This window comes from Vidua macroura, chromosome 5, assembly GCF_024509145.1.
Source record: "Vidua macroura isolate BioBank_ID:100142 chromosome 5, ASM2450914v1, whole genome shotgun sequence".
Taxonomy (NCBI): domain Eukaryota; kingdom Metazoa; phylum Chordata; class Aves; order Passeriformes; family Viduidae; genus Vidua; species Vidua macroura.
In genome coordinates, this window is record NC_071575.1 from 17678013 (window position 1) to 17696376 (window position 18364).

The 18364-nt window shown below is 44.0% G+C and overlaps 1 protein-coding gene across 1 annotated transcript in view; it reads right to left on the reverse strand.

Moving 5' to 3' along the window:
* GRIN2B (glutamate ionotropic receptor NMDA type subunit 2B) overlaps positions 1–16974 on the reverse strand; it is a 170596-nt gene extending 153622 nt beyond the window's left edge. The window contains exon 1 of the mRNA XM_053977411.1: positions 16493–16974. Coding sequence (XP_053833386.1) covers positions 16493–16903 — 411 coding nt within the window. The 5' untranslated portion in view covers positions 16904–16974. The remainder of the gene's footprint in view (positions 1–16492) is intronic.
* Between the last annotated feature and the right edge of the window lie 1390 nt (positions 16975–18364).

Consider the following 18364-nt stretch of genomic DNA (forward strand, 5'->3'; position numbering starts at 1 on the left):
GTAAGAGATCTGGGATTGCTGAGCACATCTGGCAATGGGCTAAGTGAGAGAAGCAGCAGGAGTGATATGCTCACTATAAGTCATACAATGCACATACTGCTGGCTGACAGGGGAAGATGAATCTCTGCAGTTGTCAATTATCTGATCTCACCCTGAGTCCTTTCTATCTGCTTCAGTCTATTAATTACTTTGAATGTCTTATCAAATGTCCTTATCCTACACCCTCACTTCCTTGCACTCTCACACTTGGGACACCCTTCCTCTGCACTGCTGCCCTTTGTCAAACACCCCTATTCAGCAGATCTTCCAATCTCTTTTCTTAGCCCTGGCACAGTTCTGTTACATTTTCTCAGTCTTTATGAGAGGTCCCACCAAGTCTGTAGGGGCAACACCTTACAGGATGCTTGTACATGGAGGTGGGCCAATATGAAGAATAGCAAGACCAGGTGAGTGGCAAGGAAAATATTTTCTCTTCTGGAAGTTACCTCCTTGTAACTGAAGGTACTAATCCCAATGGATGAGTTCCCAGAGGACCATCCCCTACAGATTCCTAAGTGCAAAGTAATAAATTGATTGTCAAGGCAAGATCCTCATCACTCATGTCTAACCTACTCATGTCACCTCATTTCCCTATCCAATTTATTCATCAAATGCAGCAAAACATTTGGCCAAAAGGATTCCTTGAGAGCAGAGATGGATGCAGTCTGGAGGACAGGACATGATTCTGCATGAGCATAGTTACACTGAGACACAGCCACATGTCTTCTACATGCTGTTACCCATTCCTAGACTAAACCATTTCTTCCTGGCCACAGAAACCTAAACAAGCCAAGCAAGATAATCCTCTCCCTAGTATTTTAATCTAGACTAGACCAGGAGAGGGAAAAATTGAAAAACTAAACTCACTCCACTATTACCAAAAACAAGCCTTCAATGTATGATTCAAGAGATTTGTGTATAGTGTAGCAGCAGAACAGCATGAGCTGCTGGCTGGCTTCTGGCTCTCTGGCAGCACAAAATGCTTCCCCACAGCTTGTACTGTGTATTACTGAGTTTTATTATAGGCACACCTCAAGACATAGAGCAACAGACTGCAGGACCAGTATATTGACCAGTGAGTGACATTGTCAGACAAAAACATGTTCCTAAGCACAGCAAGAGACAAATATCACTCACAACCTCTCTTTCTCCTCCCAGTGGTCAGTATCACAGCATGTTTTTTGCCAGCCTCTGGTGAGAAAGCTGCCAACCACAGCTTCAGTTTATAACAATTAAGCAGTTGAAACCTCAAATCCACATGTGCACATAAAATCTTCCAAGGGTGCTCAGACAAGGGCAGAGGGATCAAGCAGAGAGAATGGCTGGGACAAGTGCTGGTGAAGATGAGCCCTGCGTTCTCACAGCAGGACATGGAGACAGCAAAGGTTAATGGCAGCATGGCTCATTGGGGGAAAATGGACCATGGACACCAGCACAGTCTGGTGAGGTTTCCAGCCATTCCCTAAATGAAGCTGTTCCACCATCTGCAAGCGAGCACACTTTGGCATTAAACATTTTGCATGAAGGCCTATTTAATGGAGCACAAAGTGACTTATTAAATCCAAATTAAAGAACCAATTGACTATCAAAAAATTTAAATCTCTGGGTAGGTAATGGCTGTGTCAAACATTTGGATGTACCCAAAAAAACACATCAAAACTAACCTCACAGTTATACAACAAAATAGAAGCCGGCTACATGGCTTTGGGGAGTCTCTCAGATGACCAAAACTAACAGAAAGAGATGGCTGACTGGTCCATCCTCTGTCTAGTTCCACCTTATCTCCCTCCACTTCAGCAGTGCTGTCCCCTGCAGACATGCACATACTCCACAACTTTGTCAGTCCCATTACAGACCATTTCAATGGCCAGACTGCAGCTGCAGAGATTAGCCCAGAGAGCCATGGAGGACTAACTGTTCAGCGGTACAGCCAAAGTTTGCTGGGCACTTCTCTGCCCTGCACTTTGTCTCATTATACTGTTCAGATCTCCCCAACTCTCCTATTCCCAGGATTTCAGCCCATTCAGCAGACTCCCTCATTTAGATCAAGGCATTCATCCTCCCTTATTTTCATCACCAGGCTGGCCCCTCCTCAGCCTACCGAAGGCACACAGTGATTAGAGTATGCCTTGATCTTCAGCAGCAGGTGAGGAACTCAAACCACCACAGTTTGCTGTAGGCTTGCCACAGGGCTAAGAATAAAGCTACACGGAAAGCTGAGCCAGTCAAAAGGCAGAAAAAAAAAAAAAAAAAAAAAAAAAAAAAAAAAAAAAAAAAAAAAAAAAAAAAAAAAAAAAAAAAAAAAAAAAAAAGTGGGGCAGAAAACAGATGTCTACTTGACAGTTATGAAGGAAAAAAGGCATAATTCACATTTTAAGTGCAAGTTTTAAGTCTGCATTGAGAATACTGTTAAGGGCACATGTCTTTCTCTTCCACAGAGGATACTAACGGAATAATCCAATTACTGCTGCTGTCGTCAAGCTAATTTCTTTTCTCAGGAGGTCTGTCGTGGGACTGAAATACTAAAATCTCCAAGCCTCGCGCCCTGTTTCCCTTCTAAAGCTCACCGATAGGAGCATGCGACACTGAGCAAGCGCGTGTCCATGACCGTGCCTCCCGTGCTGCCGCAGCCCAGCGCGCAGCGTGAGTCACAGAGCGCACACATGTGCTCCCCGTGCGAGTGTGAACGAATGCCCGGCCCCGGGAGCCAACAGCGCCCGCCCGGCCGAGTGCAGGGGCAGAATCACAGTGAGCCACCGTGGGAGCGCCCGGCTGCGGGGGACGAGCTGCGAGAGCGCTCGGGACACGCTGTGTGCGGCACGGGACACGCTGTGTGCGGCACGGGACACGCTGTGTGCGGCACGGGACACGCTGTGTGCGCTCGGGACACGCTGTGTGCGGCACGGGACACGCTGTGTGCGGCACGGGACACGCTGTGTGCGGCTGGGGACACGCTGTGTGCGGCACGGGACACGCTGTGTGCGGCACGGGACACGCTGTGTGCGGCTGGGGACACGCTGTGTGCGGCACGGGACACGCTGTGTGCGGCACGGGACACGCTGTGTGCGCTCGGAACACGCTGTGTGCGGCACGGGACACGCTGTGTGCGGCTGGGGACACGCTGTGTGCGCTCGGGACACGCTGTGTGCACTCGGAACACGCTGTGTGCGGCACGGGACACGCTGTGTGCACTCGGAACACGCTGTGTGCGGCACGGGACACGCTGTGTGCGGCTGGGGACACGCTGTGTGCGCTCGGGACACGCTGTGTGCACTCGGGTCACTTGTGCCAAAAGCACAGTGCCCGAGATGCCCCGGCGCAGCGCCGCGCCCACCTTCTGTGTGCGTGTTTGGCTTGTTTCCTTTAGGAAACAACACTCTTGCAAACCTGGGGATGTGCATTTATGCACAGGTGAATCAGGCCTCCCAGTAACTCTTGAACCTGCTGGCCAATTTCCACCTGATTTGACAAAGGGGCAGAGGACTCAAGGAGAATTAAATTCTTAGAGTGCTCTACAAAATATAGCCTGCAAATGCATGCAGTCCCAAAGCCTTTGTCTGATCCCACAGCATTATGTATGATTCACCCACTCACAGTCAAAGGCTTACTAGGCAATCAGACTTCATCCTCACCTGGCAGCACGCTTGTTGTGGACAGCCCCTATACACAGAAGCCTCCGGCCACCACAATACAGCTCTCTCATATACTGTGCCAGCCAGTGACTATAAAATGTGCAGTGGAAACTGGGAGAAAAACAATAGGAGATCTAGGGAGAATGGTATTTTTGTAGGGAGGAGGTGTAGACAGTTCCTGAAAAATTGAAGCTGCTTTGGGTACACACACTTATTTGGACTGGTCATCTTCTAGTTGATACAAGGCAGTGGGTGAAGAAATGAGACACTTTTAATGCCCCTGGTCTTCACCACTGAGGGAAGGGTGAGTCCAGCTCTTCTGGAATATCTTCACTTAGTTCAAGTTCTCACTTCTGTGGACACTCTGGTGTCTACCATGGACTAAGCTCACATTACAGCCTTAGTATATGATTCAGTTACAGAGTCAATTAACTGTGAGATGTGAATCCAGTGAAAACAGGATTCATTCATTTGGGAGCTGACAAAATTATTTGTTCTATTGCCATTCCGCTCGCCGTCTTCTCAACAAGCTGTTCCAATGTTAGGTCATAAAATTCACTTTCAAGTGTGTCAAATAAGGGAAAAAATAAATAAAAGCCTCTAGTGTGCATTTGCAAAAGCAGTGAGGGAGGGACTCAGAGCGTCCATTCAGAGATACCACATGAAAGACTCAACTTTCAGAAGATGGAGATGCCCAGCATTTTCTCAAATGTAAGCTGCCTTAACCTGTCTCATGTTGGATGCTGAAAAAAAAAAAGAAAGACCTATATTCACTGTTCACACTTAAAACACTCCAGCCTACTTCTTTGATTGCCATCGCTTCCTGGGAGGTGGGCAGAGCCCATTCAGATACCAGGTGTCCTGTGCCTTGCAGCTTGGCAGGCAGTGCTGCATGGAAAAGGCGCTCCACTCCACCAGCCTCGATGCCACCTGTTCCCAACCCTCCCGCCGCCCACCCAGCCCTGCCATGTCGAGGAACAGTCTGAACCTGGCCCACAGCCCAGGCCATGGAGGAGCCCAAATGGAGCCAGGCAATTTGGAGACATGGAAAGCAAGCATTTCTGAGAGATGCTCTCCCCATACACCGTTATCTGACAGATACCCCATTATCCAACAAGAACCTCTCTCTCCACTTCCCAAGCAACTGTCTCCTCTGTTGAGAATTCACTGACCCCTCCTTTTTATCTATGGTGCTGTCAAGAGAAGAATCCTTTTCATTACATTTCTCCTGTGCTCACAAGGTGGTTTGTGGGATTTTTTTCAACTCTCTCTGGTAGATAACTAAAAGGTATTGGTAACCATCTGCTCAGTGCATGCCCTGAAGGAAAGCATGTACTCTCCTTGCTCAAACTCCTTCCATATTGCATCAGAAACAGGACATTCTCTGCTCTTCACAAGTCTTTGTGAACTGGAAGCAATGGAAACACTTCATTTCCAATGGCAGGAGTCTCAGCAAGAAGAAGCCATCCCCTTCAGAGGGAAAGCTCATTTACTTAAAGAGGGTCAGACCCACACATGGCCACCTGCAAGAAAGAACATTTCTGGCAATGATGATTTTATCTCACAATCTGACCCCATGCATTAACTCTACCTTCTGATCTGGCAGGCTTAAATAGAAGTTAAGAAAACAAAACCGTGCCAGACCTCTGACCTTTGATAAATGTGAAGAGCTGGTTAATGCAGCACACCAAATATTGAATCTTCAGCTTGAGTAGGTTTGTGTTGGAGGTAGCCCCTGTCAGCTGGGAGCCATGAACCATCACTGCACACCACTTCCTTGGGAGCAGCTCTGCCCCAGCTGAGGTGACATCACACACTGCCCCAGGCCCCTGAGAGACCAGCAGCCTCATCCCTTAGCCCAGGGGGAGTGACCAGCGACATGCAGGGCTGTAGCAAATCATTCCCCAAGCTTTCCCCTTACCGGCTCAACCATGACATGGACGCTAGTCTGCATGTTCGGCTGTGGTGAGAGGATCAGTGGCTTGTCAAGCTGGTGATGTGGAGAACGGTATTAACTGAGTAATTAAATAATTTCTGTAATTACTCTCACACAGCTATAAATAACGTAAGCCCACACATTCTCTCTGGAAGCCACAATAGCAAGAGAAAAGAGAGTGAGGGATGCTAATTAAAAAGAAGAAATAATAATAATAATAATATTTTACATTTATACAGCACTCTGCATTTTCAAAGCACAGTGCAAACAAGACTTAAGAAATGGGTAGAGTGACAGACAGGAGAGGGTGAGAGGAAGGGAAGCAGAAGAAGGGAGAAGATAGGAATGAGGATAGGCACGGAGCAGGATTTGAGACCCAGCAGGGCTGGTGACTTGGTGTATGCTCAGCCCAGCCCCGTGGCAGGGCCACTGGCTCTTCACCACCCAGCTCAGTACTACTGCAGAAGCCAGGGGGCCAGGACACAGCTCTGCCTCTGCAGAAAGCGAGTGAGCCGAAGCGGGAGCGAGGACAAAGCGCTGCGCTGCAGGAGCTCACACATGGCGGAGCTGGCAGCTCCATCATGGAGCTGATCCCCTCCAGCACAGAGGCCTGACTGTGACTGTGCTGGCCCCAAGCCAGGCAGCTGGTGGAGCCTGTGAGAGCCTTGCCCCCTCCTTGCAGGAGTTTTTCCCCCTGCCCATGAGGCCCGGGGCCCTGGAACAAGGATGCTGGCTGAAGGAGTGCGCAGCCAAGCCAGCCCCAGGCACACTTTGGAAGACCCGCTGGCCTTGCCCCAGCAGGAAGCATTGATATCAGTGTCCCAGTCACCCTGCAGAGTCATTTCTGACTTCCTTTGTGGCTCAGGGCAGAGTGGGAAGGGAATATTTCTGCCCAGCTGGAGGGAAGCAGCACACTCAATGGAAGCATTGCTGCCCAATCCCGCTGTCCTGTGCCCTGCCTCGGCCCAGATCTGGTCTTCTCAACTACACAGTTTCCACCTGACAGGTTTTCCATTCCCATTTCACACTCCTTATCCCGTTTGTTCAGCAGTTCTGCCACCCCTTGTTCTGCTCCCTGGCTCTTGCTCCTGCAGACAGCAAGGAAGCATAACCTGGGCAGGTTTCTCTTTCCCTCTCTGCATTTTCCCATCCTCCTGCTTCCTACCTTTATCTAGTCCCCTGCCCATCTTCTTGTATCAGGATCTCTTCCATATACTCATCCTCTTAGTGGCTCCTCAGAATACCCTGCGTGTCCCCCACCCCACCCACATTTCTGCCCAGATTCCCTGCTGCACAGCACATTCCTGCTGGCTGGATCCCACCAGGATCCTACAGGAGACCTCCAGCTCCAGCCCAGCACGTGCAGCCCCCAGGGCCAGGTGCAGTTTTGAAGGCACATTTTGCAATGACGAGTTCTATGCAAGAGACGTGGCAAACATCTAAAAAGACTCCATGCACATCTGCAGTTTCTTACACATATAACAAGGCCAAACTTGGAGCAGCCAAGCAAAAGCACATCTCTGGTTACAAGTCCTTCCCTATAAGACACCCCTGCTCCAGACCTGTGTCCTTGCTCATGTGGTGGTCAGGCAGAACCTTTAGAGGAAAATGTGACAGCACTTGCGATATAGATAAATCACATATCGTCCTGTGCCACATTTTCAGCAAGAGATGTTTTATTTTCCAAATAAATAGCAAAGTAAATCAATCAGCTTGAGGCATACACCTGGCATAGGAAACTTTGCTCAAACAGTCATAGTCTGGCAAAATTACAGGAAACCCCCAAGAGGATTTTATCATGGGGAATGCTGACCAAGCTTATAATAGATGGTACTATTGGCTCTGCATAAAATGAGTTCTCCAGCATAATGGAGCTATTCAGCCACCACCTCTAATGGGGGTTAAAGCTTCTCCTCCTGGAGTCCAGATTTTCATCTCAAGCATTGTATTTACTTCAGTTAGAAAAATCCAGCAATTGTTTCCTAGTAATTAGGTCACCTTTGCCTTTTGTAGAGCTCAAACTTTACAAAAACATTGTTACGGTCTTCTTGTAAAGGGCAAATTGCTGTAGACAGCAGCTGAGCAAGTGCCTTACAGTCATGTTTTATAGCAGAGCTGCAGTGAGGACTAGGGTCTGTTAGAACTGCTGGATTCTGTTGGTACCTTTTAGATCAACTCTCCTCACTGCATGTACCTGCCTCTTTTACTTTTTTGCCTGCTCACCCTTGGACTCTCCACATCCTTCATTCCTGTCTTCCCCTTTCCTCTGAAACCTACATCTATTGTTATTATCAGGAACCTCACAGATACATAGCTAAAAGCTATTGCCAAGCACAGAGAAAAATTGCTTCAACAGAGCCTTTAAGGTATTTTTTTCTTACTCTCAGAACTTACTCTATTTTTTTCCTTAATTTTCTCCCCATGATCCTAGGTTCAGGAGATGTTTTCCTATCTGTCTTTCATCTTCTTTATCCTCTTTTTCCCCTGCTTCATCTATATAACATCTTCTCCAGCACTTAGTTCAGTCCTATTTGAAGACAGCTGAAGAAACATGGTTTCCATATTCTTCCCTAAGAAGTCTGGAGTACTTCCTAAGAATAGTCAGTGTCTGAGCCTTTTTCTTGATACACATATATATCAATAAATACTATAATTTAATGTATCATAATACATAATTTATTTCCCCAACTTTATCCTGTCATTCCTATGTCTGCTTCTGGCAGCTACACTAAGCATTTTTTTCTCTAATCTTAGTCTACCTCTGTTCATTAAGTATATAAATCACACCCTGACTCATTGTTCAACCAATCTTCAGTACACACATACAGCTGTTTAACTCTTTCTTCATTTATCAGCTCTTCCAGTCTGTTAACAGTGTCACAGACTACAATTATGTCTTCTTCTTTACTCTGTTTTTTCCAGCCTCTGTACATGTCATTCCCTTAGCTTCCTTCATAATCCAGCCCCTCCAAACTTGGCTAATGAGACAAATAAAAGGCAAATAGAATAAGAGATTCCCTGGAAAGAATTGTTTCTCTCTGTCCTGCGGTTACTGGGGAATGACATGCAGATCTAAAGCAGCACCATTGGGCAATTTCACACACTGTGTTTTCAATTTTATTTTGAGGCCAGTTTAGAGTAGGGACAAATTTGAGTGCAATTAATTTAGATTTTGTGAGACAAGTTACTGCTTGGGGTTGTAATAAAGGACTGCCTGTCCAGATTGAAGAAACTAATCTCCTTGTCCGGCTGGGGATGGCACAAATTGATTTAAGACCTTTTTGTTGGGTTTTTTGTTTTGAAGAAAGGAGTTGTGATAAAGATTATAAATAACTGTTGGTCAGAGCTCATCAAGCTTCCAGATTTTCTTCAGGTAAGAGCTTACAGACTTGGAGATGTACTTAAATATCATTAGTGTGAAAATCAAGGTACAAATTATACTACTCCAGTACCCCCTAAGAATAAAACTACTAAGCTAAATAAGTTCCCACAACAATTACCAAAAAGATACAAACTCATTTGTAAAAATAAAACCTATCAAAATATTCCCTCAAAAATTAAAAGTAGCCCATACAACATCAAACAACTCACTATAATAACACCTAGTGTTAAAAAAACCTTAATCCAACAACGCCCAGGTCTAAGCTGGAGGGAAATCAATGTTTTCCTCACAGATACTTCAACAGTTCTATTTCCAGGTAGACAGGGGCAACATCAATTGTAAGCAATGGGAGTGACAAGGTTAATTCACCTTTTCTTTACCTCAGGTGGGTTGCAGAAGTTGCGTGCAGAGCTAGGGAAGGAAAGGTCTTCTGTCCCTCAAAAGAAAACATCACTATAACAACAGAAGAAAACTAACACTCTGTACTCCTGGAGGAAAAATCCTATGACCTGAAACAAAACAGCTTATAAATAGCTGCAGAAGGCGGATGTGAAGGAATCAGACTTCACTTTTGCTTGACATTTGTTGTCTGAGACAACTTGAAAGCACCCACACCTCTGTGTGGACATCCTCTCCCTGGGCACTGCCCCTGCCCAGAAGCATCCCAGGGCACCTTAGCAGGGCATGAGTCTCACCAGGGTACCAGGTTTTCTCCTTCCCAATTCTGTGACACCCAAACTCAGGTAACACCTTCAAGCATCAGGTGTCCAAGGCTCAGGGCAAATATGAAGTGCATCCAGTATAAATTATTAGGAGGGAAAAAGCCAGTGGAATATTTCATGAAAAGTCACATTTCTGTAAGAATTTTCTTTGTTTTTTTAAAGAGGTTTTCTTGTTGCTTTTAAGCAATAAACCAAAAAGAATCAATTCCACATTTTGTCCCTGTGACTCCTGAAAAAAATACCCTAGAAAAACGTGAAGGCCTTGAAATTAAGTTCCTCCCAAGAAAATTGGATATGAACTAGAGGAAAGCCCTAAAAATTAAAAAAAAAAAAAAAAAAAAAAAAAAAAAAACCCAAAACATAAAGAAGTGCACTATTTTAATAGGATAATTAATAAAAGAAATTATGCATTTCTTTGAAAAGTCATATTTTCATTGGAATAATACTAATGAGAGTACTTGAGCTCTTGTTTAGAAAATGAGAGTTCACATTTAAGGATTTAATGGCCCTGGGGAGAGGTTAGACCTCTTAAACATTCATTTCCAGGTTTCCTAATTTCTGAGGGTTTTTAAGTGCTGTAATTTATTTGTAAAGTAATAAAAATAGTTCTAGGGAAATTCTCAGGTGTTAAACTTTCAAAAATATGCTGCCCATATTCCCTTTCTTTACATGAATAAAAGAAAATGTTATTTTGTATGGGTTAATTAGAAACAGATGTAAACATAAATTACAGACCCACCTGTTTTTTTATTGCATGTGTATACGAGGGAAAAACAACCCTGACATACAATACTTGCTTTTATTGTCTATGTCTCTGCCTTACCTTTTATTCTTCTTCCCCAGCCTTTGCAGCAGACTTGTAATTTGAGGACACATGATACTTAGTTCATTATTTGTGAGCTACAGAGAGCAAAAGGAAACAGAGTACCAAAAGCAAAATAAGTGTATTAATCATGTCCTTAATAAAATTATTAAGAGTTTGGAGGGAAAGTGCTGATTTCTTTTTATTTTATTTTTTAAAAATCAAACTCATCTTTGCTAACCACTAGGTAAGTTTAAGAAACATTTAAATTATTATTATCATACAATGCAGTTTCAAAGAAATGAAAACACTTTGTGAAATTACGTGAACTGCATATAAATTTGTTTTGCAGGAAAAAAGGGATAGAAATCTTTCCATGTCTGCAGATCAAAATGTGCCTTTCCCCCCACTTCTAAGCAACATTTTGTTTGGAATTTATTGTACTTCAATTCATATAATCCATTCAAAGGGAACTTTAGCTCTTTTTTTAATTTTTTTTTTTTTACTGAATTTCCTTCACACAAGGGCTTGAAAATTTTCAGATGTCATCCCTAATGGAAACGAAACAGATTTACACCCAAAAAATGAGGTTTTCATTCCCTATGCATCCCTATTACTTAACCTTTGAAAACCTGAGAGTGAAAGTGCTTTCCTTTTAATTACAGATGTTCTGCTTTTAGCAGCACTGTCCCAGTGTCTTTGACTTTGTCCTGGTTTCAGTGTGTATCTAGGTGCTCAGCTTATCCAACTAGTTTTGGCTTCCCTGTACCTGCAGCATCACTTTGCTGCACTCTGGCCAACAGCTACTCTCCTTCCCTGGTGTTTTACTCCCACTGTCCAACTTTGGACTTGCCTTCCACCAAAATACCAAAGAAATGACTGCTGCAGCATCATGGCCCAAACACAGAGAGATCACAGCAACCTTTGGCATTGAAGGAGAGAGACAGTGTATCTTGGAAATTTTGCCAAAAACAAAAATAAAGGGGACAGGGATTTATGAAGTGGGGATAAAAAGAAAACATCACGGCTTTGGTATAAATGGAGAAAAAAAAACAAGGTAGTGGAGGGAGTAAGAGAAAAGCAAGCTCCATGCTAGGTGAAAAATGAAGGAGAATCTAGCCTAGAACAGATTTTATATTTCAGGTTAGTTTTATGCAGCTTTTATACAAATTGTATTACTGGCACAGCTGAGTAATACATCACTCTTTCCTACTATTTTATTTCCATCAGCATGCTGATGCATACTGTGTGTATCCCTGTGTGGGCAAGCCCTGGAGAGAATAGCAAGGGATGCAGAGACACAGAAGGCTGATTTTCACCTGGGAAAACATAACCATCCTCTTCTTCCAAGACTTTTTTCCTCTTCTGCCTGTGCACCATTCTGTTACTATAAAGATGCACAGGACAAGAAGCTCTGGCAAAATAACGTGACTGTGGAGAAGTAATGAGGAACAGTTCCAGCAAAAATGATGGCCAGAGCAGCTGTGCTATAAGAGAACCCAAATCATTTTCTGTTCTTCCCTTTTCTGCATTCATTATCACCAAGTTGCCTTTTTCTGTTATTTTAAAACAAATAAATAGTTTATCATTAGAAAATGGACCAGTCAGCCAAATGGTATGGTCGTTTTTTAGGCAAGAAGCTAAACTTTTTCCAATGCAGTAAGTTTTGTAAATCAGAATAACAATTCACCCTTCCCTTGAGATACCTATAAATATCATATATGATATTTATATATATGAATATATATGAATAACATTCATATATGCTATTTCCTTTTTTTTTTTTTTTTTTTTTTGTGATTGCTCCTTTACCTCCTAGCTGTGGGCAGAACTGATTTTAGGTAATATGGAAACAAAAACAAAGAAAAGCCTAGTCCAGATTTCCAGTTTCAGGTCTGCAACCCAAGATGGTGGTTTGTGTGGTTATCTGAACTGAAGCTTGGTTTACAGTCTGAAGATTTACTTTCATCATCAGTCTCCTAACACAGGGCATCCTCATACAATTTAATTTCTGCTTTCAAAACAATTGGAGAGAAACAAGAAATTATTTTCAAGGCTGGAAGGCCAGCAGATATGCTCTCTGGTCAAAAATGCATTGCAGTCCTCTAGACAATACAAACTGATGCTTAAAGTGAGGAACCACAAAGCTGTTCAAAGTCAGCAACATCAGGCAAATTGAAGGGACCAGCAAGCTTCCACAAAGTTTTTGGACTGCAGAAACCTAACACTTGCAGTGGTGCACATTTCTCTCCTCTCCATCTCATCTATTTTGGATTAAACACAGATCACTAATGATCAATGCTATTGCTCAGGTCCTAATCACAAGTCCTGGTGAGATGATGCTATCACCCTAGTCCTTTTCAAGGAGTCAGCACCAAAATAAGGTGCTTTCTTACAGAGATGGAACAGTGTGAGCACTCTTCTACCCTGTCCCAGAGCTACAGCCATGCTTCTCTGAGAGGAACTAATCTGGGGTCTGTTGGACCCCCTTAGCCACCACTCCCAGGCCCCCCAGCCCCAGCAAAAGGACTGCTGCACTTCACTCCATTTGGAGTCACTGCTGGCATGCTTATCAAACTCAGGGACCAAACTGCTGTGACAGAACTCTCACTCGGCAAAGTGGCCTCTCCAGAGCTGGAGTGAGGCACATCATGTGTCTCTGCTTCACCGTTTTCCTGGAACTAAACCCAGATCACAGTGTGCACACAGATCATCTGGTCACATTCTTCTTATGCCAGATTAGTCAGAAATTAAATGTAACACTCTGTAACAGGTAAACAGGTGGAATTAGAGACACAAGCACCAAGGAGTAAAAACAGCAAAACCATGTAAATGTCTCTATAATTATTTTTCAGAGGAAAAAGACAAAATACAGGGAAAACAAACTATATAAACATTATTTACAAAATCTAATCAAATACAATATTAAAGAATGTGAGTTTGAAAAGAATCAGGAAAAAAAGGATGTTGCGCTTTCAGCAATATACCTTCACCTGCTATGTCACACCTAGGGCAGGATTCATGGCATTTAACTTGAGATATCATGAGGTACAGCCTTCTTCAGTAATCAATGGGGAGACACAGGACTATCCCATGACCTTTTCACTGCACCCTGAATTGGGTGGGGTGAATTGTCCTCAGCTGGTGTCTCCATTACCACTGATGCCTAGACCTCCAGCTGGTGGGTAGCAAACCTTTAGATAAATATTAACTGAGATAAAGCCAGCTTATAGTGCACATTATACAATATTTCTGTCTTTATATACAGGACAAAAGAAAATTTGGGCTTGAAATCCTAATTTTTTCTTTTCTTTTTGCCTGCCCTTTTGTGCCTCAATTTACCACCTGCATGGTATGTTACAAAGACCTTTTTACACATGACCCACATTTCCTAACAGAATACTTACTAAACCCTCACTGAAGATGAAACAGAATTTCAAATGCTGCTCCAGGAAAGGTGGTTTGACTGGGTAGGTTTTTTTTTTTTGCATTAAACTCCAGCGAAGAGGGGCTTATCTGTCACACCAAGACATTCGTGGTTTCTAGCATTCCTTAGGTTTGCATTGGCACTACTGATCACAAACACACGGGGAGCATAACAAAGCTGTAAGTGCAGATCTGAACCTGTGAAATGCTGAGCAAGTTCAATCACAGCTGACTGCTGTGGGCGTTGAGGGGATGCTGAAAGAAGCAATCCATGCTTGCAGGATCAAACCATAGCCACATAACTCATCTGCAAAGGACATGACTAAGAGTCACTAAAAGCAAAGCCTCTGTGAAGGCCCTCTATGGAAAATAAATTGCTGAAGGACTTACCAGGATGACTTCAGTATTTTTAGTAGAATTTCAGTGTATTTACACTCTACCATGTTTTAATTCAATTCATCAAATAAATATTATCCATTAAAGATTACACACCTATGGATCAGAAGTTGTAAAGGTCAGCCCTTTCAAATTATTTTTCAAAGAAACCTTGGCCTTTCTTAAAACAGATCTTTGTACATAACCTGCAAACCTCCTGTCTGCAAAACCACCAAAAAAAAAAAAAAGAAAAAGATTGGTAAAGCAGAAGTCTCCATTCATAAGGCTTCCACCTTTGAGCTCCCTGTGGGCTGCCTGCCTGCCAGAATGCTCTTTAGAAGCAAGCCAGTGGGGTACACAGGGCAGTGGCAGGAGATGCTGCCTTCCCAAGGAGAGACTAGGGACAGGTAGAAAGAAAAATCTTTTCGAAGTTCAATAGGCCAAATTTTCCTTTGAATTACAGCAGCGTAAATCTGATCTAATCCTGCCAAAGGCAATGGGGTCGTGCTGGATTTACGCTGCAGGAATCTGAAATCAGAATTTGGCCTGCCATGTTCAAAGTCACAAGGACTTTTTCCCAGTGCTTAGGAGGTTTTCTGTCAGTAGCTCTTACACTTGTCCAAAGATGTAAGATGTCACCCCAAGTGTGAAATGCAGCACTTCAGCACTGCTTCCAACCCTCCTTTGCACAGACATAGATAACCGTGCAACACAGCAGGCAAGAGAGCATCAAGATGCAGCATTGCTGCCTGCCTGGCCTTCAAAGCAGAAAAGCTTCACTGTGGGTGGAATGGGGCAGTGGGACTTCAGCACATGTGCAACTATTCAAGGAGTGAGAGAAAAAAGGTCCATGATTATTCAGTGACTATTTCAGTTTGAAGGCCAATACAAGAAAATAACACTGCATACTAACCATGTGTTATTTGGCAACTGAACAGTTGGTCAAAAAGTGAGAAAGTAATTTGTTAGCACCTTCAATAGCCTGCACTGGATTATTTACTTACAAGGTAAATAAAAGAGAATGTGCCAGGATTTCTCATCTCACTAGATCTCTTTCTGAGGAAAAGCTGCCATAGTGGCCAGGTCAATTCTCACCCTTCATTCAATTAGGCCTGATTCTGCCTAGTCAAATGTCTCAGACTCACTTAAGAGCCGTCTGTAAAAGAAAAAGACTGTCAGCTTGAGTCCCTATTTACTTCTTTCAGATGCACAAAGAATAGTCAAGAGGGTCTTTTCAATAAAAGTCTTGGCCTTGACTGTCTGGCTTCAAGCATGCAGAAAAGGGACAGCCAGCTTCTCTCACATGTTCCCACTGGCCAGTAGCCCCAAGGCCACTGTTAGCCACACTATCTGGCCAAATGCACATTCAGGTGTGAATTGCTGCATGTGCTGTTTGTGAAAGGTGGAAGAATTGTATCAGGTCCACCTGCACTCCATGGAGGCTAAGAGTTATTAGCTGGCCAAAGATGCTACTCCCTCTCTGCATCTTGCCCTGTTCAAAAGCAGTGGCAGGATGGCTTGTTTGTGTAGTAATTCTTTAGAGACTGGCTAGGGCCTGGGAAAACAATAAAGTGTCTGTGACATGAAGGAATAAAGTAATGCAGTAGAAAAAAGAAAGATTTAGCAGGACTGGTTCAGACTGGTTAGTCACTTCAGCTAACACCTATTTAACTTCAGGAGCTAATGAACACTTTATAGAGAGGATAGCTTTATTAGAGATTCAATTATATTCCAATTAAGATGTAAGAGCTGTATTAAGCATCCCTGAAAATACCACAATGTCCTCCAGCTACATGCAGGAAAAAACCCAGGCTATGATCCCTGGCTCTTCTAAAGTAAAACACAAGCAAAAATAAAACCTTAAAAAAAATTACAATCGTCACGGGCTCTTTATCCTTCTTAAGGAAAAGGGCTGATTCTTTTGTGGGTCTCTTCTACCTGCTTCTTTCCCTCCTCAGTTTTTCTCTGCTGCAGGTAATTCCTCATGATTAATAGGCTCTTCTCAGTAGTGCTACACACAGTTAGCTCTTTTAATCTGTCTTTGAATCTGAAGCTGTCTAATCCCCCAAGCCTTTGGCCCCATGAGACACCACCTGAGGATCACAGAATAAGATACTTTTCTTTGTTTTAAGTTTGGATCCACAGGTCTGCAATAGAAGGAAGCTCATTTAAATTTACCTTATCTGCCATGATCATAGAGGAGCCTCCATGGATGCCCAGGATGGGAGTGAGGGTCTGGGCAGAGATGAAGTCCAGGATCTGGGCAATGGCTTCCTGGTCTGTGTCATCAGCGAATACCACCCCTTGAATCTTCCGGTCAGACATGAGGTCACAGATGCGGGTGATGATGCTCTTGGGATCCGTCTCATTCATGGCCACCAGCTCCACCCGAGGCACCACTGAGAGGTGGTGGAAGTCATCTTTCTCGTGGGCATCTTTGATGGCCACTTCGTCTGAGGTCCCCACCAGGATGACTGCAATGCCAATGCTCGGGTGGCTTTTCTGGGCATGGGCCCCGCTCCCCGTTGTTGCGAGGACTGCCAGCACCAGCCAAAACCTTGGAGAGTAGCACTCCACCCTGGGCCTCATCTTCGGCTCTTACACTCCCTGAGTGAGGAAGAAAAAAGAGGGAAAGTAAAACAAAGTGATTAATTGACAAGTCAATCATGCACTCAGCCTTCAAGGTAGATCCATTGATCTTGCTCAACCACTAGCTCTCCTCCCAACAATCCTTCTAGTCTGATGCTGAGCCCTTTGGCTACATTCAGGGCTCTGTTAAAGTTGGGGGGTCAGACCAGTCCAGACCAGTCCAGCCCCTACTTCAGAGTCTGGCATCACTTAAGAGAACAGCTGTCAGCAGAAGATGGGATCATGTCATCTCTCAGGTCCTGTGTCACTTTGAGACGCAAGTCAAAAGTGATAGAGAATTGTCCCTTTGACAGCTGATCAGATGTCTTTGTGAAATTAATTGCTTATGTCAAGCCCATGTCTGAGTGCTCACCCTCAACACAAAGGAATGACTGGTGCTTGAGATGAGTTTGGACTTGTGCTGGAGGTATAGGCAGGGAGGCTGAGGAGACCAGGCAGATAGGGACCCCCTTTTCCTTTCTCAGCACAGTCCTTCCAGAACAAAGTGAGGACAAATGGGCAAGGTCATTGGATGTATATTTATGTGTGTATCCATTGCATACACCACCAGGACACACGCAGTCCAGTGTGTAGTACAGTCAGCCATATGCTTTCCACCAATACAGGATTCTTTTTTTTTTTAAAAAAAAAAAGAAAAACAGGAATACAAAATTTCCCAGCTGTCATGGCCAAAACTGGATAAGGATCCTCCAAGTCCATATGACAGCTGTGTTTGCACAGAAGTAGAAATGCCAACAGAGCTTACAATGGTTCACCCTCAACTACTACAGCCAGGCATGCTACATTAATCTTCTCCCTGAGCATGTCCACTTCATTTTGTAATCACAACAGTAGAGATGAAAAAACCTGATGAGGTCATCTCTCTAGCCCCTGCCTGAGTGGGACAGTTCCCTGCGGGACTGTTTGTCGCTCTTTCTTTATTCAGTCCCACTTTAATAATAGTTCACATTTCCACAGCACTTTTCATCCTCAAGGCACTCTACAAACACTAATGAACTTATTCTTACAGCACCCATGCAGTGTAAATACCAGAGACAACAGAACAGTGTCCCCCCATCTGCCCACCACACCTGTTGGAGGTAGCACTCCTTGGTGTGCCCACCCAGGGCCACACTAATGTCCCAAGGAAATTTCAGGCATTTCAAACTAAAGATTTTCCCTCAACACAACAGGTCCTGCTCAGCTGCTCATGCCCAGAATTCTGTACTTCAGCAACCAGGTACACTTGAAATAAATACCCCAGCCCTGCACTGCTTTGTGCTACACCTCTGGTCTTGGGTGTCCAAGAATGGTATCCTTCCATACTGTTCATTGCTACACATGCCTTTATCAAATTAACAGTAAGCCACAGCAGCAGGGAAGCAGGGACAATGCTGGCAAAACTTTGTGGAAGCAGGAAGT